Source organism: Heliconius melpomene, chromosome 3 (assembly GCF_056956725.1).
Source record: "Heliconius melpomene rosina isolate 202511_hmr_F chromosome 3, ASM5695672v1, whole genome shotgun sequence".
Taxonomy (NCBI): Eukaryota; Metazoa; Arthropoda; class Insecta; order Lepidoptera; family Nymphalidae; genus Heliconius; species Heliconius melpomene.
The window spans coordinates 5,629,066-5,655,740 of NC_140391.1; the positions used below are offsets into that span (position 1 = coordinate 5,629,066).

Below are 26,675 nucleotides of genomic sequence, written 5' to 3' on the forward strand. Positions count from 1 at the left end.
CCCAATATGTAAATATATAATTACTTCCCATTGATTTTGAGTAGGTACAAGCAATATTGCGCTGAATAATTTCTATTATAACGAAGCTACGAAAATATTGAATTGGATATGAACACTAACAAATCAAATTATATAAGAATTAAAGTTTTTTTAATCATCTTCACTCTGTATCCCGCAATCAGCAGGGTAGGCAGAGGACAGAGAATTTCCGCCGAATTTTTCGAGACATTATGTGCTGAATGGCGAAACTCAACTCACTGAAGAAGAGAGAAGAAATGAAAATAGTATTAAATTAGTATTCCTTCCCTCGAATTGGGATCGTATTCACAACCTCACAACCACACAACCTAGTCTGCATTTGTTAGTCAATAAACTACGCCCACCAGAAACTCTAGTAAAATATTCATTTAAAAAACATATTTTGGCCTTTAATAGATTTCGATTATTATATTAATAGTATTTGTTATAAATTAAAAACTAAAAACAATATCCAAAAGCAACGACAAATTAGAATTATAATTCCCCAACCTATCTTATATTCAAAACAAGCAAGGCGTAATTAAACGCTTTCGAGTGACAACAAAATGTTACGCTATCCGTTGCAAATTAAATTAGCACTCGAGACTTGTTCTACGTAAACACTCCGGCCGGGGTCCTCAAACTGTCGACTTGTTTGTTGAATCAACGGAATTTAATTCCCTTATTGTCCCCAAGGTTCCGTTGGCCTTATAAAAGTTTTCACGAAATTTGGTTTCTACAATGGAAGTTAAATTATCATATAGATGTGTTGAACAGCATTTGTTGCGTTTGCGGGTGGGTGGCTATTACCAAATCGATCCACATTCGCCAACTTTGCATAAACGGTTACACGATATTTACATGAGAATAACACTTGTATGGATTATAGTATATACCGTACAGCAGGCGATAAAGCTTTATGAGGTAATGGGAATATCAAATTATAGATGCTTTGGCTTTTTTAACTAAATTTTCATTTCGGTTGCTAATTTTCATTTCGGTTGCTAATTTTTAGCGAACATTTAAATCATGGTGTAAATATCATCCTCTTAATATTAACAGTAGAAACTTACCGTGAAAACGTATTATAAAAAAAATATATATTTTATTTCTCACAACGTAGCACTTACGTAATTGAGTAATCAATGTTTCGGCTTTGTTTCAAAACAACATTACAAATTATTAAGAGTTTAAGAGGACACCCATAGCAGCAATTCCAGATAATTTGCAAGGGCTTATATCTTGTAAACATTATTTATTTTACTATCGACTTATACTTGTATTTTTATTCTTCTACTAATACGTCGATATGGAAGATGCTTGGAAATAAAGAAGAAATGATCCATCATCGACTGTATTTAGAAAATTAGATTAAAAAATCTTTGAAACATTTGAATATACAGCCAGACACTTTTTTAACGTTAGCGGTACCTAAGTGCATTATTTTTGCAGAGAAAAACTAGTGTTAAGACACTCCGTTTCCGAGGCATTCAGTAGCAAAATATACCAGAGCGTTACCAGAGCGAAGAAATGAAATTATTCATAAATAATAATGCATTTTCTCGGGAATCGGGAATCAAACCCATGCCCTAAAAAACTACCACTAACTAACTACCATATTAAACTGGAAAATGAAAATTTTCAATTATTCATATTTAAGGTTCGTGATGACATGGATATGGTTATGGGAACACTTTTCTTATTTTTGACTCACACCGACTCGATCTACAAGCAACTAGTATTGTGGATTAAAGCTGACGAGGTTGAAGAGCTTTTAGATATAATGAAAGGTGGTATTTACAATTTACTTTGTGCCAAGTTCAATCAAATAACATTTATTTTAAAAACTACGAGAATCTAGCTTCACGCTCTATAGCTTCACGCTGTAACCCGCACACAACAGGGTAGGCAGAGGGAACCTAGTGTTAAGAAACTCCGTTCCCCACTTCCTGCCTAATTCTGGAGGTATTGCGTGTTAAGTTTAAATTGCGCTCTATGCTCTATAAGCTCTATAAATATCATAATTATAATCCTGATAGAAACAATTAACAATTAAAATAATTTTAAAAAACCCTGTAAAATTAATTATTAAATTCCATCTTCTATAAAATAACGATCGAAAGATATTATGCAAAACCATTTATTTTATTTATATTTAATTTAAAATGTATACACTGTCTTGTCTTGTTTACATCTTTCATTTCCAGAGATAGAAATAGATAAGGTACGATAGAAAGAGAAATAATGGGTTATTTAATAAGTTTATGTAAATTATTATTGAATTTAAATTTAAATACAATAAAGAATAAACACTATTTGGTTTTAGGTCCGCTTTTCAACCAAGGAGAAGACGATCACAAGACGTATTTGCTTCAAGCAGCTTGTACTAGCACATTTCTACTAAATACAGATAATTGTTTAGCTCTGGCTACTTGTTTTCTGTGGTCGTTGCTACCGTTTGTATTGCATTTACAAGGGAAGTCAGTGGAGTTTGCAATCTGGTTCCCTTTTGACGTCAACGTCGACCCTGCGTAAATATTATTTAATGTATATTTAATAATGTTTATATATCAAAATGTAGAAAAGAATATTAGAATTATAAAGATTTTAAATGGGGAACGGAGTGTTTTAACACTAGGTTCCCTCTGCATACTGCTGTGTGCGGGATAAAGCACGAAGCTGATTTTTTTTAAAGATTTTAAGTTTGAAGTTTTTCGTGAGCTACTTCACTTCTGTAGTTTTTTACTGAAATGGATTATAATATTGGCTTATTTTATATATATTTTTTTGTAATATATAATAGGTTTTATTTCTTACTACTCTACGTTTGGTTTACAACATCATGGCTTGCATTTTGTAACACCACCATGGATGTTATGGTGTCCTTCCTCTTTGGACAATGTAAGACTCAATTGAGTATAGTAAGGTAAGATTTTGATTATACGAGTAAATAAATTATTGTATTTCCCATGGTGAAATTATATATTCTTTTATATAAACATATAAATTAAATAATTGTAATTTTAAAATAATCGTCTTATTTACAATATGTACATAATTATTTTCACAATAGTACTCGTAAAACACAAATAAACAATTTTAATTTTTTTGTCTGTATGTCTTCCTGTTGGTTCGGGCTAATCTTCGTACAGCTGAATCAACTTTTATGGAACTTTCACTGATGATTCAGGGGGTTGCGTAGCAACTTATAGACCTTTTTATCCAAGAATTCCCGTAGTAAAAATAAATGGACGTGGAAATAAATAAAAAAATACAATAAATGTTTTTATAAAAAGAAGAATATAGGGAAAGGGGGCAATGTACTATAGATTGATAAGAAATCTACATAAAACATCTTACTAATATTATAAATCTGAAAGTTTGTGTAATACTTTCGCACAAATACGTACCTACTACTGAACGGATTTGGATGAAAGTTACAGTAATGAGATTTATGTAACGATTTTGTTTATAACAATAATAAGTTTAAGCAGGCGAACCCACGCGCAGGTGGCTAGTTAATTAATATATAAAACACAAATTTTATGAAAAGTAATAAAAATATAATATTTCATTTTAGAAACGACCTCTTAAATTTAACTAAGAGAAGCCAAGAGGAACATTTAAGAACTGGGGAGTCTCGCACAGATATAATAAGCAGACGTTTTAGAAAGATATTACAGCATCACGTACAGATAGTGTAGTGAGTCCGAATAAGATTGTTCTAAATTAAGTTATAACTAAGTAGTGCAAAGAATATATATTATATAGTAACATTTACCCTTATAAAAATTGATATTTATTTATTTATTTCTTAATTTCTAAGCTATTTTTTATTAAAATTATCTACTAGATACCTCTACAAAAGTAAAATTAAAATTATGCATTAATAATACGCATAATACCTATATAATTTAATTTTAAATTAGGCTAAGGCTTTACCTTTAAATTCCAGTTATTGTAAATACAATTCAAATATATGGAGATATTCAAAACAATGTAAATTCTATATAAAACTCTTTGTGGTGATAATATATACCACAATTAATCGTTGCTTGTTGACCGAACAACGATGCTATAAATTATAATTCCAATATAATTTTCCCACTAACCACGAATAGAATTTAAAAAACATATTATTTTACTATAAAACGTTTTATATTTTTGGTTTAAAAATTTTATATAATAAATAAAAATAGTTTTTATTTTCTATATATTAGGAAAATATTTAAAAAACAAATATTTGCACACTCTTTATTATATGTAAATTCAATTGATTGTCAAAAGTTAATGAAACAGGTGTCTATTGGCCTTATATCATACAAAAAAATAAAACATATATATTTGTAATATTTATTTAAATTAATATATTATTATAGTTTCATACAAAAAGTTGAAGATATATTTAGCACTGCAATTGCCTACCAGTTTCTAATAAGCGGATGGATTATATGTACGTCGGTGTATAGAATGGTCGACGTAAGTATGCATTTGATGAAAGCTTTTATATTTTCATAGTCTTTAAGCCCCTATTCAAAGTTTCATCTATCTAGACTGAGAACTCAAATAGCTAAAAAGGAAATATGCAATAAATCGGCCGTTCTTTCGTTATAGGTATACCTACGAAGCGTAAGTTAGTTGTAGATCGTTTAGAAAACGTATAAATAATAATAAACGTAGCGAGATTCGAACCTGCCTACCCTGCCTTCTCTTATGCTTTGTGCAGGATACAGTGTGAAGCTGATTTATTTTATTTTATATAAATCAAGATTTTATTGTTTTTTTTTTAAAGATGAGTCCAGCATCAGTTCAATTTCTGTCTATGGTGTTATATATTTCTTGTATATTGATCCAGATATTTATGTATTGCTACTATGGAAATGAAGTTACGATAGAGGTATTTTCTTTGTTAATTCCTAAATATAAGATAACAAATCTGAGGCCAGTTAAGGCGCAGGAGCACAGGTGTGTAACTAACGTAAACGCTAGTTGTGGGTTCCTCACTCGAGGGAATTAAGTATTTATTTTAATCTGTATTAGCATTTCTTCGCTTTGGTGTTGAGATGCCTCCAGAACTCGGCGGAAAATAGGGAACGGAATGTCTTAGCACCCTGCGTGATTAAGCGTGAAGCTGATTTATTTAAGATAACGAAGCTCATAAGACGATAATAAAATTTGATGTTTCAGAGTGAGAATATTACAGTATCTGCTTATTCGATGAATTGGCTAGAGATAAATTTAAAGCTTCGACGTCATGTTATTTTATTTATGGAAAGAATAAAAAGACCAATACAGCCATTAGCAGGTCGCATTATTCCATTGTCGAATAACACGTTTGTTTCGGTGAGAAAGAAAATATAATTACCTACATGAATTATTATTGAATAGAGTTAAACATAACATTTACTTAAGTATAATAATTATTTTTACAGATTGTCAAAAATTCGTACACGTTCTATGCATTGCTGAAGAATACGAACGAATAACTTAATCACGAAAAACTATATATCTTCATAAATATCTTCATTGGTTGTTAATGTAAATAAAAAAATACATTATTCGTTTAGTAGAAAAAAAAAATATATTATTTTCTTTTTTAAACTAATAGTGACTAAATATAGCTATGAAAACCAAGGCGCCTAACAGTAAATAAATATTGTAGTATGGACCTACCTGTATAAAATTATCTTGCATTCCGATAATTAAAAAAATATTTATCATCCGCAAAGTGCAAGCATTAATTAAAAAATATCTATAAATAGAAAACTTTGTAATTTTTCTACTTCATGATTCTTACTTAAATAAAGTTCTACGCACCTACGCTAATACGTTTTTTTGCTTTTTAAGGCTAATTTTTTTTTATTTAACCACAAATGTATAGTATAGAAATAAAAAAATATTCACAATAATTGTCACCTTTCATTATATTAAGCAAACATGATACCTTAGGTATAGAAGATCGATATTTGTACACATATATTTAATTAGATAATTTAATCGTGTTAAATTACAATTTAAATGAGTATTAGTATTTAGAAAACAGATTTAACAAATACTCAATATCATGGATTCATTATTTCACTTAAAAATTATTGATGATTTCACCAGTCATAAATAAAATTAACAAAAATAGTTAAATTATAATTTTAAAAACTTTTCCAGCTTTGTGTCTATTCACCCCAGTTTACTAGTATCGCACTTTGCTCATAACATATATTATCTGTTTCAAATAATTTACTTTATGTAATCTGTATGATACTGTCAATACTTGAATAAAATTTGGTACCTATCTATGTCATAGAAAAAAGCATTTTGTCAATAATGCGATATTAGCCCAGTGTACCGTTAATCTTGGATAATATACAATAAAACTTTACGGCGAATTAAATTTTCATAAATAGTTAATCATGTTCCAATATATTTTAACGTTAGTATTATTTAATACGTATTATCTCAGTTTCGGATTACCCATGCCAGCGAAGGTAGACCATATACCCGTAGGAAATAAATTACAAGCTCTTGCGCAAACATGTGAAAATGTAGTTATTTCTAGTCTGATTAAAAGCCAAGTTGAACGTTGTAATGTTAGTTCTCCATTGGATATATATCTGGAGCCCAAATGCTTAATGTTCTTTGATATTAATAAGCAACTTTGTGAAACATTCGATAAATCCAAATATGATATACAAAGTGATTATTCATCTAAAATGAAAGAAGCACAAAATGTCCAAAGCTTATGTGAGCAAGCTGTATCATGGAAACCCAAATATCTACAAGAATACCCAGAGTTAGATCTGGAAAAAGTGTTTCAAACTGAAGTTATATGTGTAAAAATGTGTGCCACTAAAGAAAATCTCCTAAGTGTAGATGTCAATTTCTTTTGTAAATATTACAAGTGGGGGTCTGAAGCGATTAAAAATGTTACAGCACCACTAGCACAAATAAACAATGAAAAGGATACTGGGACTAAAACAGTAGAACCAGTAGTAAATCAAAATAATAAGGCTAATGTTGACATTTTACCAACTCTGAATAAAATTGATAGCAGCACACCATCTAAAAATGACAGTGAAGTTAAACAATTGGAAGAGAAACCTTTAAAAATAGAAAGTACTAAATCAAATATTCCGAATGCAGATGCCACTACAATTATTAATCATAGTTCAACCAATGGCATACAACAACAAAAGGCAGACATAGATAATCCTGTTAAAACTGAGCAATCTGCTGCTCCAATTGTGCCAGCTGTTAAAACTGAAATTGAAAAACCAATAATAGCATCTGAAGAGAAAGATAGTAAAAAAAATAATGACATAAAAGATAAAGATACTGTAATTGATAATCCTAAAGATGATGGTATTATAGACGATGATCAAGAAGATGATGAAGAAGATGGTAAGTGATGTTTTATTATTAATGTCATGATTTATTATTCTTTTTACAATGTTTTTTTAGTTTCACATTATTAGTGCTAAAACATTCTGTTCCCCCACTTATTACCTAATATTTGAGACATTGTTTATTGCATGATAGAACTTAACACCATGCTTTTTCTTAGAAATATTAAACATCTATAAACAAACCTTAGGTATACATGTGCCCTGTGCTTTTTTTTAAATTTTATAACATTATCATACCATATTGGGACACCTTTTCAACACTTACACAATTCTGAGTACTCTGATAACAGTAACTGTTGGATCCCTCTGTTTGATTTATTTTCCTTACTGTTTTTCAGCGTCTAACTGTTCATATGTCTGTTTTTCAGATCATCAATATGATCAAGATGGTGGCATACCCAAACCAATGTCTAAGTCCGAGGTGGATACTAAGATTGAAGGAAGTAAGTGTTTTTTTTTTCAGGTTACAGAAATAATCTAATTTTAATACTGTATTTCAAAATATTTGGCAGATGTGAATTTGATTATTGTCATTATTAATATATGTATGCTATATTTTTTCTTGCTATCTTATATTGTATATATACCTAACTAATATTTGTATGTTACATTAATATAATATTCGATTTGTCATTATATTAAGCTATGATTTCTAGAAGACCATCATTTCTCATTATAAACATTTCTAAAAGTAATTTAATAATAATACTTTCAGATAATAATGATTTGCTAAATTTAGCCCAAAATAATGATAACAAAGCAGAATCAGAGACTGGGAATGATGAGAAACGGAAAAAAAGTAGGATTGAAATTGAAAATGACACAACGTTCAAAATTTATAGCGGTCCGCAAATAGGTATTTAGTTCCTGATAGTTACTTGATGTACCAAAATTATTGTTAAGAACACTAATTTTCTATATTGGTCTCTTATAGTAGATTTTTTTTTCTAGCTTTGTTGTAAATGTTATTTTGGAAGCTTTTTAATCATTTAGCATTTTTTTTCTTTACTTTCTACTTAATTTTTCGCATTGTGTTGTTACCATAAAAAGCAAATTAAAATATATCACATCACCATGCCGAAATGGAACTCACAACCATTGATTCATAGTCATACACGGTGCTCTACTGATTCTCACTCGCTGATTACAGACTTAACATATAAGTTTATTAGTGCCTATTTATTAATTTTCCAAAAAAATATTTTATAAGGGTGGTAATGTTTAGTTTAGTATATTGGATTTAAATTTTCTTCTTTTTCATTATTTTAGTATTTTATACACAACCAGCTTACTGGGTCTAGGTGCATGTATTTTTATTTTCTTTGCTATGTAGTCTTTATATATTATTATCATTTTAACACTATATATATATATATATATATATATATATATATATATTTGTTATACATCTGCATGAATATGTAAGTAATAACAATGGTGGTGGTTACTACTGTATCTGAAACATGAAATAAGTAGGTGCAATACAGTCGACGAGTTGTGGCCCCCCCGAAGCTAGCTGTAGATGTTTGCTCAAATTTGATTTTAGGATTTTTATTACTTTTGAATATTTTCTTCAGGAAACTTAATTTCAGGGCGACTACGACTCGATGTATAGAGAATAAATAGGTTTTGCGATTTTTGTTTTACAATGCTTTCTAAAGTCTTTTTTGGAAATAATTCATAAAATGGTATACATTTTGTGAATTTCAATTATTGCATATTCGATAAGATTATCATGTATCATGAAGCAGTGCAATTGAGCATTAGTGATTTTCGGCGTTGATGAAAATTATCTATATATAATTAGTTTTATCGTAAAAAGAATATAAGTACTTACTTATGTTAAAATTGACGATAAGATATTAATTATCCTAATATTTAATCTATATAAATGTTACCTTTTATATTATGGATAGACTGAATCCCCAAAAATTAAAAAGCAATGAGTGATTAATGTCATTACATTATTTGTGAAAAAAAAAACAATATTTGTCATTCATTTTAAAACTGTTATTAATACAAATTGTAATTTATTGCTATTTTCAAAAAATATTAATGCTTCATAATTTGCATAGCAAATCCCTGAAATTTGACTGCTAGTTTATGTAGCACTTTAGTCTTAATATTCTTAACATACTTATGAGAAACAATTTCTTTATCATACTTTAACTTAGATTAAGAAATATGTCTTAAGATGTCAATGTATATTAATTTGTCAATTCTTATAAAATAGCCATGTATTAAGGAATTATAACAACAAAGTACATGGTTGATATCAATAATAATTACTGATTGATATCAATAGTTGTTATCGATTTTATCTTTACAAATAAACACAATTTGTGTATATATTTAATCAAGTGTAGCCTTGAGGCTATGTAAACATAATGCTTACATGATTTGGATGATGCTTTACTACATTTTATAAAATTAACATTTGATGAAAATAATAAAATTTATATTATACTTACTTTATTGTGCTAAAATATATAATAAATATGTAGTTAAAAAAGGTAAAAGTTAAAAAAATTATATTATCTCTTGTAAAACTAATCTTTGAAAAATGCAACGATTTTATATTTACCATAATTTTATTATCTTATTGTAGTTAAATTTTTATTGTAGTTATATAAATTTAATAATTAATATTTAGTACCGTATTTTTATACGCTTTTATGCAATCAAAAAAATCCAACATATTCCAGTAGTACAAAGAGATTTGTTACTATATTATAAATATGAAAATGTTTTTTTTTTCAGTTGCGGAAATATTTCCGAATTCAATGCAAGATTCCCTGAATGATGACGATGACCACTTCTTCCCGTTGTTCTTGACAGCGGTCGTCATCGTGATTATTCTATACATTGTGTATCATAACAAGAACAAGTTTAGTAAAGTGGTAAGTAGCCAATTTTTAGGGTAGTACAAGATATTCTTTATTTCGCTTGAGAAAATAAAATTATGTAAATATAAATATAGAAATTAAGTTTTACAATTAGATTGTCCTTTAAAAGTGGTTTCTTCTTGCATACAGTGGGATGATAATATGAATAAAATTAAAATAAGACTTATTTTAACCAATTTTTTGTGGTTATCCATTTACTGTATAAACTTTACTCAGTAAAATATGATAATTGGTAGGCTAACGTAAACAAAAATGACATCAGAACATATTATTTTACTTTTTAGATATTCTATGTTTAATTGTGCCTATATCAAATTATAATCGGTAAGATAAGAGTAAAAATATATTTCTAATTGAAACTTCTAAGACTGAAGTTAAAAGTTACAATTTTATTTAATAAACAGTTAGTCTCTAGTTATTTATACGTGTTTATACAGTTATTCATTGTAATTTGTAAATCGCAATCCACGATTTTCCGTGGTCGTTAAATTTGTTACGGCCTTAAAGTCCAATCAAACATTGTAATGGGTATATTTGTATTTTATCTATATATATAATCAAATTGTACTATTAACATTTACTATATATTTTATTTAGATAGATTCATAAATAAAAAAGTTATATCAATATAAATTATTTGGCTCTACAATGGAGAATAATCACAAAATTTAAATTCTAGCTCATCGTATTGTCTTTTAAAAACAAAAAATACGTGTGAAAGAATTATTTTGATATGTCTATTAGTTTTTGAGATATTGTCCTTTAAAGTAAGCGCGCGACGCGAGATTCCGTCGGGCCATAACCGACTCGCGTGACGTCACAGGTCTTGCAAAACTCGCTCGCTTAGTTCGTCTTCGTTCACTCGCAGTTCGCGCTCTTCTTTAGCTGGCGTTCCACCACAAATTTAGTTTCGTTTAATAAATAATATATAGATATATTTTTAAAATCTTTTTTTTTTCACAAACATAATGTAATAGCGAGCATTGTATTTTAAGATATTGAAGTTTTGATAGTACTTTGTCAAAAAAACAGTTCTATCTTGCTCGGTTTCATGGCGTGTTGTACCAAAATCTTTAGCTTTGATTATTTTTATTATGGTATCGATACTAGAAAGCTTGAATTTTTTCCAACAACACTTGGCTTGGCTTGAGCGTTACCACAAACTTAATCAGTACTTTAATAGAGAGACTACTCAGAACTTTGTTGGATTCATACAGGAAAAAAAAGAAGAGCTCTGCATTAGATTTGCGGCCTTTTTAGATTTGCAGAAGGCCTTTAACTGTGTGCCTCGTCAATGTATTTAGAGGGTATTGCGATTCAAAGGGAGCCCTGAGGCCTATATTGAGATTATTAGGTATATGTACCACGATCCCGCTTTGCGATTCGCGATGGTTAGGACGGCTGTTGGCGGCACCAAACCTTTTAGATCACAGTAGGGGGTTCACCAATGCTCGGCTCTTAGTTTGTTCTTATTTATTGTAGTGCTGGATACTGTCACGGCTCACATCCAGGACCAGCCTCAATGGCTGATGATGTATGCCGATGACATTGCACTCATTGAAGAGAACCAACTGATGCTGGAGCGTAAAGTGAACCTCTGGAAGGGTGCGCTTGACTTGAGGCAGTCTTAAACAAAATGTGTCGAAGTCCGAATACAAAGCCTGAGTCCTCATAGGTCCTGAGCCAGGCGTTAAGTTGAAAAAGTTTCAAGTACCTTAGATCCGTTATGCGCTGCCTGGGCCAAATGGTGGGAGGTTACTGGTATGGTCTGCGACCGCAGAATACCACCCAAGCTGAAGGGGCTGATATATAAGAGCATCATCTGACTGGTTCTTTTATACGGCAGCGAATGTTGGCCAGCACTATCTCGGCATGCTGAGGATCTCCACGTCACGGAAATGAAGATGCTGAGGTGAATGGGCGGCGTAACGCCGTCTGACGCATACGTTACATATTCATTCGAGGTAGTCTTGGGGTCCATGACGTAGCGGATAAGCTCCAAGAGTGTGGCCTAAGATGGTATGGCCACGTTGCGCGCCAGTTAGGAACTGTGTTAGATGCTGGTGCCCTGCTATGTTTATCCTGTCCCTGGAGCTAGACCTCCGAACGCCCAAGGATGCGGTGTTTGGATGTCGTGATGCAGGACATGAGTACCAATGGTCGAACCACTCAGGACGTTACAGATCGTGTAAAGTGGAGTAGGTTAAGCAGGAAGGCAGACCCTGGCAACATACGCCGGGATTAATGCCAAAAGAAAGAAGACTTGGTTGCAGTTGTTGAAGACTTGTCGCTCCGACGATGTAGCCCATTATAAATGTGATGATGATATATTGAATGATATATTTACAATCACATCTGCTGGCGGCACAATCTTCGCAGATTATTAGACGTATAAACTTATTGGTTCTTTTCATTGCATTCTAAACTGCAATAATATGGTTTAATACGTGCGCGGTGTTCTGCTGTAATCTACATTTGGCAATACATACATTACATACCTACTCTTTTAACTTATACGTACGCAATAGCATCATAGTGGCGTAGCTAGGGGGATGCGAGCGGTGCCGTCGCACCGGGCATCAAAAGGAAAAGGGGCATTAAAGTCAACGATTACTTTGTTTTTCTTTGTTTTTTTAGACTTTAAAGGGCACCACTACCATTTTAAAGGGCATCAAGTCCCCTAAGCCGCACCGGGCATCAAAAGGAAAGGGGTATCAAAATCGACGATCACGTTTTTTTTTAGAACTCACGAACGTCGACGATCACGTTTTTTTTTTAGAACTCATCAACGTCGACGATCACTTTGTTTTTATTAGACCTTAGACCATTTTAAAGGGCATCAAATCCCCTAAGCCGCACCGGGCAGCAAATACCCTAGCTACGCCACTGTAGCATCTTGACCATAACTCTCTCTTGCCGATCTACAATAATCACAATAAAAATATTATTCAGATATACATATATAAAAATATTAAAAATCTACATAAAAGTAAATGTACATCTGCTCAACTTACTGCATGTATTTAGTTATATTATTATTATATTATTTTCACTTATAAAACAATCTTACTACTTTGAACTGGAATAAAAGGTTTGGTACTTTTAACGCAAATAGCGCTACCTACAATATGAAACTAGTTAGGTTGGGTTACATTACAGTTTTAAATAAATAATTTCAAATAAAATAACATAAGATATTATTATCTATCCCTACCCCAAATCGACATAATATTACTAGTTATACAACAAAACTTATCTTCGCATTTTTACTCCTCGCATTTCTGCGGCGATGAAATCACTATTATTCGATAAATAATCGGCAACCATAAATCCATCTATTACGGGTAGGTTATCCGAATCCCTCATCCATTTTAATTAATTGGATTAACACTTTAGCACAGGTAAGTATCAAACAAACAAAGTACTGCGCGAGATCTCCTAACTATCACCGGCGACTAGCGAGTTGCAAGACCTGTGACGTCACCGCCGGCCGCGGGACTGTTAGCGGCATTTGAATTTTTTGCAAACTTCAAATGCCTGTAAAATCATAACTACTTGGTTTTTTTTAATGAAACAAAAACTAGTGTATTTGTATACGTAAAAACTTTACTGTAACGAACTTTGAAGCATTATTTCATACCTATTACCATTCCTCATTAGGAGCTACAAAATATATATTTTTTTTAGAATTATAAACTAGTTTTCAATGTATGGAATATTGTCTATAAAGGCTCGGAAATTAATTATTTTGACCAGGGACGTTATTTATAAATACCGGAACCGTTACCGGAACTATGTATCCGAAATGAAAAAACGATCTATAGCTGTAACCGAATTCTATATAAGTACAAATTTCTGATAATGGCGGAATGTAAATGAGATTTATTATAACAGGTAGCGATAAATACGACGACTCGACGACTCTGCCTGTTATAACAATCCTTATTTACATTCCGCCATTTTTGTTTGGAATTGATAAGTACAACAATATATCACAAACAGCGAAATAACTGTCACGAAACAAGAATGTTAAAGTTGTTGTTTTTAAAAAAAAACATATATTTCTATAAAAAGTATCCTATGTCCTTTCTAATCTTCCAACTCAGATTGATATTTATAATATTACTATGATCATTATCATCAAGTAACGTTTTATTACAGATTCTGGGTCTAATAGTAGAAGGAAGACAACCTGGCAAGCGTCGAAACAGCCGTGGACACGCCTACCGGCGTTTAGATACGTTAGAACAGGCCATGAGCACTAACACCGCCGCACCGCCAAGTAAAATTATATATTAAATGTATATTATATTATATGTATGTACTGTAGTCTATTAGATCACTTTTAGATAGAGAGACGATGTTCTTTTCATTTATTTGATTTTTTTTCTTTCTCTTATTCAATTAAAAAAAATAAACCAATTAATTAAAAAAATACGTTGAATTTAGTTTACTGTCAACGTTTTTATCTGAGTTGTAATTTTTTTAAGAAAAATTTACTCATTCAGGGACTATTTAGATATAATTTAGGCCATTAATAATTTCAAATGTATTTCCGTTCGTCTTTCAAAAACTTTCCGAAAATTATTAAAATTAGATCGAAATATAAATTTTATTGATAGAAAGCCATTGTAAAGCCGAATTTATGGTGGAATAATTATAATTAAATAATCTCACATCACCTAAATCAAAGTCCTTCATATATAACAAATCTATTGTAATTGATATAAATAGTACTAAATGCTTTAAAAATCATATTCCATGCAATAATATATATAAGTATTACTTGTTTTTGTCACCATATAAAATCTATTATTATTATTAAATAATTTTCTATTAAAATAACTCATACATAAATAAATGTATGGAAAATACAAAAAATACTAATGGCAAGTACAATAATGTGTGTTAATTACAAAAACGCCTCGTCTGTGATTGGGTTGAATTAAGTTTATTTAGTTATATAATTTAATTAAGTCGCTGAGATATTTACGCTTACTTAAACATTAGTTTTACTTCGATTCCAATATTTGGAAAGGTGTTTCTTTTAGATCTCAAGTTTCATTATAATTGACATCTGAATAAGGACATTTTTATTTATTTGTTAGCTTTTAAGCTTCGTATGGTGTGGTGGCTTTGAGTTTTTTTTTATGTAACTTTTTAAGAAAGAAATAAATACTTAACGAAAAATATATATCAATTATTCTGTTTTCTTATTTTTATTAAGAACATTATATTTTCTAGTCCACACCTAATAAAGTTAATTTTGACTAATAATTATTTAAAAAATAAACAAAATAAACCTTTTACGTTAATAATGTGAAAGCTTGCCCTTATAAACTTTATTATAATGTCAACATCATATGCATTAAGCTTATGTTTAAGATTTTCCTATTTTCCTTCAGATCATATAAACTACAAAGTAAATAAATCACCTGTGGATCTATATCCTATATTGATGGTTAATATAATCATAGATATAAGTACTTCAATAGCAATTGTTAGACATTTTCTAAATAATTTAGGAAATAAAAAAGCATACTATAATATTTCTTTCATATGTTTAGTGATTATTTTCTATATTAGTTATAAATACATAGTTCTAAAATGTTCGATTTTGATTTGTACTTTTTATTCTAAATAAAGATTTAATCTTAGATATTTTATTATTTATATAAAACATTAATTAATTACGTCCATTTCCTTTTTATAACAAATATATTTAAAAAATCCTACCATTTTAAAACAGGATGTTTATGTAATGAGAAAAAATTAAAAGAATGTACTACTAGTATGTTAAAATTATGATATCATAATTTTAACGCAAAATTGAAATACTATTTAAAATAGCTGTATCTGTTTAACACTCTCCGTCGAATTCGAGACATTGCCAGTTGAGTGGCGAAACTCAACGCCGCAATTTGCCTTTTTAGCAGAACGAGGAAATAATAAAAAAAAATCCCGAGTGGAAATCGAACCCACAGACGTCACTTACAGTCATATGCTTGTGTCACTGTTGCCGCCGCCACGGCTTCTATTATTTCATATAAAGCGCCATCTGTTACGTTTTATTTCAACCAAATTATATCTGCTTACAATGACAATAAGCAGTTTAATGTGTACAAATAGATGGCATTATAATTAGTTCTCGTAATGGGTAATTATATTAATTTCTAATGATAAAAAATTATGAGAGTCTATTTTATAAAATTATTTTGTAGTTTCTAACTTATTAAAAAAGTAATATCATTAAAAAAGAATTCTCGAAGTACCTGGAATAATTCATGAAAAGCTGGACCATGTATGTCCTGCTCGGGACATTTAAGTTTTGTCCTAAAAACCGGGATGTCATACATATGCTGCAAAAACATTACCATCCTTCTAGTAGAAAGACCAGCCACTGCTTTTCGACTTTTTGTAATATTATTACAATATAATATTGATATTATTGTCATGAACATTAAGATTTTATTTTGGGTTAACGATAAAAGGCAAAATTTAGAAATTGGAGTATATAATTATTATGACTTTCAATGGAGTTATATAATATACTGGTTAATAAGCGAGGCGGCTAATTTACTATAATAATAAAAAAATTTATGAATTTTTTAATACATTTTTATATCTACACCTACTAGTTTTCGATGTTGTAAGTTCCAGTTTACTAATTCATCAATATTTTGTATGAATAATCTGTTAATATTAAAGGAAGACTAGATAATTTTAAATCGTCAACAACGTTATATAAAATATATTTTAGTAATAATTATTTTTCTTATATTTTTATCTTCAAAATTAATATCAAATGACGTTACGACGAAAATAAACATAAACAAAATTTAAGCCATTATAATTTTTTTTGTTTTGTCAACACTCATATTTTACCTGTCCCGTCACTATCATTTTCAAAGGTCTTTGAGATTAAAATATCGTTGAGTACAAATCCTTCTTATCTTAATAGAAACGAAGTTAACAGACTTTGACCCTTAACAGTTCGTTTGAATGAAAATTATTAGAGGGATTTCAGTAATATATTTTTAAATATTTTATGAAAAGCTTTCTTAGTATTGTGGTATGAGTACCTAAATTATCAAAGACATTAATATTATTTTGCTTTCAATAAGAATCTTTTATTTTTTAAATGTGATATTTAAATATGACCTATGATAAATACATTGTCTGTTACTTAAAATATATTTATTATTTAAATTATTATTATATTCTACAAATATTTACATGTAGGTTTTTTTTATAGAAAAATAAGACATTTTTTATAAGTTATGAAATGAATAAAAAATATTTAAATTTATTATAAAGTTTTTATTAGTCAAGCACAAATTTTACAATTTAGGCCAAAACAAAGTGTAAAACGTATACAGATAAAAAATATCATTTTGGGTTAATAGAAATTATGATTATGAAATTCTATGCCAATCAATTTCGCCATTGCGTTACTTGTTTTCGTTACAAATATACAAATTATAACGTAATTAGCATTAGTGATATCATAATTTCCTAATAAAAACAGAAAGATATTTATTCAATACAAAAATACAAACCCGCTACATGAGCTAACAAAATATCTGTATAAAATTATATATAAACTAATTAGTTATCCCTCTGTGGCTAGTTACAGGTAATTTAGAGCACCGCTATAGCTTCATTGACGCTCTAAATAGTCTTTAGGTTGACAATAAATAAGGCTATGCTTTACAAATATATGACAACACAAGCACAGGACTATATCAACGGCTATGCTTCTGAGTATTTATTCTTTTATTTTTGACAATATAAGTAGAGTTTAGAAAGAAAAATCAGATAATAAATAATAACAGCAACTGATAACATACCTTATACCTATTAATTATGTATTTTTAAAAAGTTGGTACTACGGTAGGTAGACTGTAGACTATATAGATACAGATAAAAGAAAAAATATTTATTTATAAGTTAGTTTCTACTTACAGTACTTTTCTATATGACATTATTAATAGGTTCAATATTGTACCAAGAACCTAAGCTATTTCTAGCTCTAAATCTCTGACTTTTATGATATATAAAAGTTATCTTACTTAAGTACCTAAAGTTGTTGAATAAACTTGATTTCACCTTTCCATTGAATATATGTTTAAGCACATATATGTAGTTATTTTTACTAGGCCAATGTAGGTCTTGTTCCTAGGCAGTAATAAAAGTCTACCTAAATGAAGCTACCTGTTACATCCAACTTTAGTGCTTCATTTTCTATACTATCTGGCCTGACATAGTTATAGTCCAAGTTTTGTAAATGTTATCGAAAATGGGTTCGACTATCTTTATAATTCATTTGTGTCCTTTCACGTTCGTCCTTGCAAATGTATTTCTTTGTTATTTTGATGACAAATCATAATTATGTTTGTTACATATATCTTTGACTAGAAATTACTGAATTGTTTGTTTTTCTGACTACTCTAGTCTACTGTGACTCTGACTAATCTACTCTAGTCTTATCTTACCTTATCTTAATAATATATAACTAAATGGGTAAGTTTTTTCCACTTTCACACCAAAAACACTGAACGGATTCAATTTAAACTTTGCAGTAATATAGGAGATATTGTGCCCCCCGAAGGCATGGTCCCTTGGACCGTGGACGTGGACTTAGAATCACGCTTTCCAGTGATTTTTTTTAAACGCAACATTAATATGACTTCTCTATCATTAATGGTTGTTATCTTTAAATTCAATACATTTAATTTGGCTAAAGGGGGGGCTATATAACCATCACTTGATTTACATATATATTTTTTAATATTCTGTCGATTTTTTTTTATTCCATAGTAAAAAGTATATATATATATGATAGACAATTAAATAACAAAACCATAAGCATAACCAAACCATGAAGTCTTATCCATATTTGAAAATATCTACTTGTTTCTCATAGTGAAATAATTTATTATGCATACCTTATATGCAAAATTAAATTTTTCAACAATGTATTAAAGGATGTTTTATATAAGCTCACCGGGGTATCTAAGCTTTGAACATTGTCCATTTTTCCAGCCAGAGAATTTTATGACAATATTGAGAGTTCAGGAAAATTTATGAAAAGAAAGCTACTTTGCCAAGCAGTTTTCCGATGGAATATAAATATTTAGGACATATTGAGACAATATTGCTTCACAAATAGATATTACAACGACGTCCATCATAATATAATGTTAATCTTAAATACATTAATAAATAAAAACATTTCAAAGTATTATTCCATACTAAATTTACTTAGAAATCGGATAAAAAAAATTTAGTACATTGCGATATTTGAACCCCGATTTGTATGTGTAAATCACATAGCTAATTTTTCTTAGGTTATTTTAAATTGTGGAAAATTTTATGTATATTAACTTATTATATACTTATTGAACATAACATTTACCAGATATACGTAACACAAAACTGTCTATCTAAACTGTCAGATCGATTTCTTAAAGGGAAGCTGATACTGATGTATACTTAATTGTCTAATAATTGAATAGCTTTTGTACAATAGAATATTATAATTGATACTCATGAATGAGAAGGTTTATCTTAAGACGAAGGTAAACAGATGTCATATTTTTAATTAAAAAATTGTTTTGCTTATTTACGTTTATTGCGTTTGCTTTTTTTTTAGGTTCTATAAAAATATATTTTTTATTTTCAAATTAAATCTTAATGTTTAAAAGATATTTTTTGTTTTTCCACGCTCAAAAGCAAAGTACGACAGTAAGAACACACCTTGAACCAATTTTCAAAATTCTTGAGATCCGGGGCGATCTTTTTAGAACTGAAGTTATTGAATAAAAAAAATATTTAGAAAATATTGAAAATAATTAAAATGGTCTTCCATGTTTAAAAATCTTAAGAATGCCGTCTTAATAGAAATATGCATATTAAGATTTTTAAAACATATATATATTTGTGTTATCTCGGCACCAGCATCTTCTCACGTTTCTTTGTCACAGATATTTAATAACAGGGAAGATGAGCTACGTTTCTATTTTAGAATTCTCTCATAACTTAGTATGTTAGCCTAGCCTAGCTGTTGCCTTCGATTTTTATATTTTTTTATTATTTAAATAGATTTTTATTCTTTTTATAATTTTTAATATAAATTCAATTTGGAGCAACATAGCATAAAAAACGAAAGTGTATCGTTGAAAAAAAAGTGGCGTAAATGTTAACAAAATGCACATTTTTGTGACAAAAAATAAAAACGACGTAATTATTAATGTTGAAATCTAATAATTAATTTGAATTTAGATTAGGTTAGTCTTAACAAGTTTAATTAGTTCCAAACATAGTATTTTTAATTATCTAATGAACAAACTTATCTACCACGATTTTTATATGTACACTCTATATATGCGTATAATTTCACTGAGTAGGTGTTAATATTATGGAAACTTGAGTTTTATTAATATTCTAATATAAATTTTTCAGCCCACGCTGAGACTAGGATCTACTGTCCTGTTAGTGTCACTTAATATATTACTTACGTCCTCACTTTCAAGTTAGAGACTATATGCATACAGTCTTAATTACATATTAGACTATTAATCCTCAAAATTTCAGCTTTGCTAAAATGACGTAGGTCTGGAGGCCCTGGGATCTCAGACTATATCTATATGTATATTATTACACTATATGCACATGTTTCAAAACTTTACAAATTATAATCGTTGTCTTATTTTTACCAAAAACAATACGATGGCCTTTTTCAAAACAATAATGAAATTTATTTGATAACTGAATAGCCTTGTTTATTTTATTAACAAATATATTATTTTGAAACTTCCATGTTTTCATACGTGTCCAATAAATATTATTCCCAATTTTAAAAAAAAATCACTACAAATATTTACTTATTTTATGGTAATGTACTATGTTAGTTAAAAGACAATTTATATGACAGTAAGATACATATTTTTAAAGATTCTACATATAAACTGTTATGAAACGTGCTAAAATCGTGCAGATATTGTTTTTTTAAATGGCTCTGCTATAAAGAGAGCGGTTATAACAATTTCTTGAAGAAGACCTCATACATGCGTCGGCTTGACCCCATAACTTTTCATAAGCTCTCACATTGCGTATTGCCCAACATTACTTTTATTAAAGTCAGTTCAATATATGTAGGTACTTGTTTATTTCCGAAGGGATGAAACTTTCGATATCAAGAAAGTTTAAGAGTTTCTTATTAGTTGTCTCATACTTATTAATAGAAAATCAATGAAGGAATTTGAAAATCGTGAATGAATTGTAGCTAGAGACACTACTACAATACTACTACTACTACTACTAGTTGTCAAGCTGAAATTAACATGAAATATTCAAGTCTATGGTCCCTTGAACCACAGAAAAAAAATCAAGCTTCTAAGTCAACAACAATCAAAAGATATGAGAATCGATTATTATGTATGTATCAATTATACTGAATTTTGTATCAAATTCGCCGCGTAGTCATTATCTCTAGAGTATTTCCCGTGGGTATTTATGAAATTTTCAATAAAGTTAGAACTTATAATACAAACAAGAAAAAAATATATATTACAAATTTATATTTGTAGTGCATTTCATAAGCAAATTTCAACTTTAACTTTCAACTTTTATAAGTTGTACTTCTCGCCGACGCGACGTACAATTCTGTAATTGGAACGCATTCCTCGGTGGGCGATTCCGACTCGCACTTAACCGGTTTTTTGTATAGGTACATTCATCTAGTCAAAGGACGAGTCAGAGGACGAATCATAAACGGAAAATACATAAGCCATTAGGTAATGTGTCACAGAATATTTTGTTTTTCCCATAAGAAGTGGAAAATTTGCAATTATGAAGGTAACAAAAATACATTAAAACGATATAGGAAAAGTATGTAAAGGGTTTAAAAATTTTTTATTGTAATAAATTAAATGTATTCCAGCGGAATGTCGGAATTCTGTCTTGAGCACAACGCCCTGTTCATTCCGTTAAGCAAAATGAACTAGAAATGGAGGAATAATTAAAACACATAATTCTGAAATATCTATTAGATACGAGGCATAGGGGTACCAGTATGTAATTGTGAAAGCGACAGGTTGTGGGTTCGATTCTCACTTGGGGCAATAAAATATTAAATATTTTAATTTTTTTCACTCTGGTGCCCCTAACCTTTGCCTTTGCCTCCAGAATTCGGTGACAAGTAGAGTAAAAAATCTATTATATTATAACAAAATTTATTAAATTTTCTCTAATTTGTCAATAATAAATTCAAGAAAGACGTTATTCGCGTTTGTATAATTAATTATTTTTCATTGAAGGTAGTATAATAAGCATCTAGTTGTGAAATAACTATCTATTAAGAACACTATTTAACTTAAGGTTAAGTAATCGACTATGGTCATAAAAAGAGCATTATTCTTTAAACATCCTGACAGAAATTGTTTTTTTATTAGATATTATCTACAATTTGAGCGAAAAATCAAAAGTAATTAGAAGTATTTGAACAGTATTTTTCTACCCAGCTATATACTAAATATTGAAGAGATATTTCCTACGAAATTCTACAAATATAAAAATCTTTCATTAAAGTAACGAGGGAAAAAAACATATACCACGACCCCACATTTCAAGATTTAGGCAAACTTTTGAAATAATTTGAAATATTTCAGTTTGATGAATTTTTACTATAGTGAATGTAATACAAGGCTATCAATTATTACGTTTTCAATGAAAATATGATTATAATCTAAATCTTCAAATTTTATCGCTTCGGAAATTTCCCTGGTCTTTTGTGGTCGCTAAATGCCCCACTTGGACCCCAGCTCATCGCGTTTTAAGGGCTGTACTTGGTAGAGACCTCAGTATGGTAAGTACTGGTCTCCTTCTGTAAATCAGTTGTTGCATGGGGGTGGCCGTGAGGTGGATGCAAGAATTAAGCGTGACTGGCACTGCAGCTGTTTTCCAGGGGATAGAATAAGGCGATACGCGCATCTTGTTTGTTCTCTTATCGTACGACGATCATGATCATAGCTCGAGGAAGGCATCGAAGTTTTGGGTCTCCTAGGATTTCTGAACCACACGTAAGGCAACGTTTGCCTACAATAGTATTTATATAGGTGGAGCACTTTTTCTCTGCTTGAAAAAAAAATCTGTGAAACTAAGTACATGGCGAAGATATAATTAGATTTTTCTATTTTACTTATCAACTGTCACAACTCCAACGTACGAACTATATTGAGATAACGTTGTCTAGAGTTAACGTTGTGTAAACATTTAATGACGTCCTTTTACTCTAAATACTGAAGAACTACTTTATGTAGGGAAGTTGATGCAACTGTTGACCGCTGCAATTATATTTTTAGCTTCTTAGATCTTTTAAGTCTAGCAAGGTGGCCAGGGGGAACCTAATGTAGTGATATTTCATTCTCTAGTTTCCAACGGGTTCCTGTAAGTAAGTCGCGCTTTGACTTAGCACAGCCATTCAGCCTCTCGGTGTACCTCCCATATCACAGGGTAGAATGAGAGAACATAGTGTAAAGCCACATCCCGTTCTCTACTTTTCGGAGAATTTTCGAGATATTGCGTATTGAGTGGCGGAACTAAACGCCGCGCTTTTGTCTTAGTACCTTGGGGAAATTAAGAATGAATTATTATTTATTAGTTTCCTCGCTCTGGTGACGAAAACGGTGACGGTGACGGTCACTCAAAACGCAACGTCTCCAGAGATCAGCAGAAGATGGGCAATGGTTAAGTAATACCAGGTTCTGTCTTCTTTCTGCCTACCCTGCTATTTGCAAGCCTGCTGTGTGCGGGTTCTGATATGTACAAATATTTTTTACTATGACAATTATAATCTCTTCATAGAATACTTTGCAAATATGTTAGGTTTTTTTATTAATATCGGATAAAAAAGTAACCACAACGTTGACTCTTATTATTGAGCAAGTATACACAATATAGGTGCTTCATCGCACGTACGCTATCTTCTAGGTAATACCCGTCTTTAACGATTTGGAATATCACATATTTAGAATTTTTTTTCCTCCATTCTCTTATAATGAATATTAGTTTTGTAACATTTTGTATTAGATATAGTGAAGTAACAGAAAATATTATTTCATAAACATATTACGTATATGTCTATACGATAAACACTTGTTTAAATAATATTCCGATGCTAGTTTATTTAGTTATATTAATATTCTGGTATACGTAAATGACAATAAAAGATTCAAAAGATGTTTGTTTATAAAAAATTCCTTTAAAATACAAAAGTTTTCATTACCATATAGAAATCGTGTTTACTTAGAAGGACAATGTACTGTCGTTTAATTCGCTATTTACCAATACATATTCTAGTTTATAATATTGTATATTGTAAAACTTATAGATATTATATATTAGTGTAGGCGAAAGGAGCCTAGTGAAAAGACTCTCCTCTCATCGATGTCTATATTAGGTCGTCGTGGCGCAGCGACACAAGGGTGTGACTGTAACGCGACGGTTGTGGGTTCGATCCCCACTCGAGGAAGTGAAATATTTATTTACGTTTGTATTTCCTTTTCTTCGCTCTGGTGTCGAGGCAAAGCGCGGCGTTGAGTTCTGCTACTCAACACGCAATAATTCCAGAATTGGGCAGAAAGTGGGCAACGGAGTGTCTTAACACTATGTTCCCTCCGCCTACCCTGCTGTTTGTGGGATACATGGGTATAAGTATGTACAATTGTACATAAATATAGATATATATGTTTTCCTTTATATCTGCGTACAGTGAAATGATTCATATCAGGCAATCTAGTAATTGACTGAAAAACATCACTTTGAATTTATTACTTGCAGTTAGGAGGTTCTTCTTTTTTTTTGTTTATATCAAGATTAATTTATAACTATTTCTTTATATACATTGGTTAAAATAGTGATCGAAATATTTCTAAATCCAATAGGAACTTGCATTACCTAATTTGAATTGTTAAATACTGATACATAGCGAGTAAATTTAATTTAATTTATTTAAATTTAAAAAAATGTAATAAAAACAGAGTATTTTATATTATTATTAATATATATTTATTTACATACCTTGTAAGAATTATCAAGAATATGAGAATTATATATATTGAAACGGAATTTTTCTTTCCTATTACAAGTAGATTTTAATCTTAGCTTGTGCCTTTAAAGTTTAACGCATAATATGCGGGCTTTGAATTAAACACAATTTAACTTGATTCGTGAAATGGTGCGTGGACCGCTTGACAATGAAGAAGTAAAGAACCTATATAAATTGTTGCTTACGTCTAATATTACTGCATAGTTTTTGAAATGAAATTTCTTTATCCACATTTGTAAGAAATCTTTTAGCAATGTTAATAAAATCGTTACACTTTTCGACGCCATCTTAAAAAAAATCTATATATTTCTAGTCACTTTAGACTTAACTAAGACTTTAATAATGAATATTGAGGAATAACTTAATAAGAAAATATTTTAGTGATAGCTAGCAACATAATAAATAGAATTATTAAAATTAAATAGTGAAAGAGAGATATTTTTTTTTTATTGTTTTAAAAAATCATCACATAATTATGATTTTAATATATTAACTTTTCCTTTGTCTTAAGCATTAGCAAATGCTTTAATTTATTAAAGCTATCCATCATTTAATAATATTATGACTGTCAAGACATTAATTAATTTAGAAAAAGAAAAAAAAGAGGAAATAAAAAAACGTAACAAAAAGTTTCACTTAATTCGTATGTAAGCATTAACACACACTTTTTACTTTACTAAAGTTACATTTGAAGTTAAAATAAATGTTACATAAAGAGAGTTACAAAAATAGTTATAATTTTTAAAGAAGTAGTCATTATATCTTTTATTACCTACGAAGCTTTGTATTTGCAGCCAGTATAACACAGATTTGCAAAATTACGTGACCTCATATCTACGGTGTTAGTAATTCAGTTTCATCTTAATTAGTGTTTTGCAATGTAATCTTTAATCTTATAAATTTGTAGCTTCATGCTATATCTCACATTATAGCAAGATAAGTAGAGGACCCTGGGAACCTAATGTTCAGAAGCTTCCGTTTCCCATTTTTCTCTGAATTTTCAAAACATTGCATGTTGAGAGGCGGTACTTAACGCCGCGCTCTGCCTTCTTACCAGAGAGAGATTTCCTCGAGTGTATATCGAACCCACAATCTTTCACGTTTATCCCCACGCTGTTCCCCAGCGTCACGACTGTCTTACACTTTAAACAGTTTCAAAATTATTTGCAAAATTATACGAAAGCTTATGTTACTTATCATATAAGAAATTGCTATGTCATTGAATTAATTATATTACGCGAC

General features: G+C 29.9%; 2 protein-coding genes across 3 annotated transcripts; both read left to right on the plus strand.

Moving 5' to 3' along the window:
• Positions 1–592: 592 nt before the first annotated feature.
• On the plus strand, positions 593–5,944 carry LOC146539943 (4-vinylanisole receptor-like). Its single transcript, XM_085207506.1, has 9 exons — positions 593–942; positions 1,679–1,808; positions 2,345–2,549; positions 2,822–2,944; positions 3,599–3,721; positions 4,398–4,497; positions 4,811–4,915; positions 5,206–5,361; positions 5,451–5,944. The coding sequence occupies exons 1-9, from the start codon at positions 760–762 to the stop codon at positions 5,502–5,504; spliced, it is 1,179 nt and encodes a 392-aa protein (XP_085063632.1). The 5' UTR covers positions 593–759; the 3' UTR covers positions 5,505–5,944.
• Positions 5,945–6,286: 342 nt separating this feature from the next.
• LOC146539944 (uncharacterized) lies at positions 6,287–15,981 on the plus strand. Of its 2 annotated transcripts, XM_085207532.1 has the most exons (5): positions 6,287–7,413; positions 7,787–7,861; positions 8,134–8,274; positions 10,179–10,318; positions 14,486–15,981. In XM_085207532.1, the coding sequence occupies exons 1-5, from the start codon at positions 6,426–6,428 to the stop codon at positions 14,621–14,623; spliced, it is 1,482 nt and encodes a 493-aa protein (XP_085063658.1). In that variant the 5' UTR covers positions 6,287–6,425; the 3' UTR covers positions 14,624–15,981. The 2 variants fall into 2 exon arrangements, with proteins under 2 accessions (XP_085063658.1, XP_085063659.1); XM_085207533.1 differs by lacking the exon at positions 8,134–8,274.
• Positions 15,982–26,675: the final 10,694 nt, after the last annotated feature.

Excerpts from the sequence above, each read along its gene's own strand:
- LOC146539943 (XM_085207506.1), top strand. The coding sequence starts at position 760 with ATGGAAGTTAAATTATCATATAGATGTGTTGAACAGCATTTGTTGCGT. Across the intron at positions 2,550-2,821 it reads GACGTCAACGTCGACCCTGC|GTTTTATTTCTTACTACTCT; the intron begins GTAAATATTATT and ends AATATATAATAG. Across the intron at positions 4,916-5,205 it reads GAAATGAAGTTACGATAGAG|AGTGAGAATATTACAGTATC; the intron begins GTATTTTCTTTG and ends TTGATGTTTCAG.
- LOC146539944 (XM_085207532.1), top strand. The coding sequence starts at position 6,426 with ATGTTCCAATATATTTTAACGTTAGTATTATTTAATACGTATTATCTC. Across the intron at positions 7,414-7,786 it reads AGAAGATGATGAAGAAGATG|ATCATCAATATGATCAAGAT; the intron begins GTAAGTGATGTT and ends TCTGTTTTTCAG. Across the intron at positions 8,275-10,178 it reads TTATAGCGGTCCGCAAATAG|TTGCGGAAATATTTCCGAAT; the intron begins GTATTTAGTTCC and ends TTTTTTTTTCAG.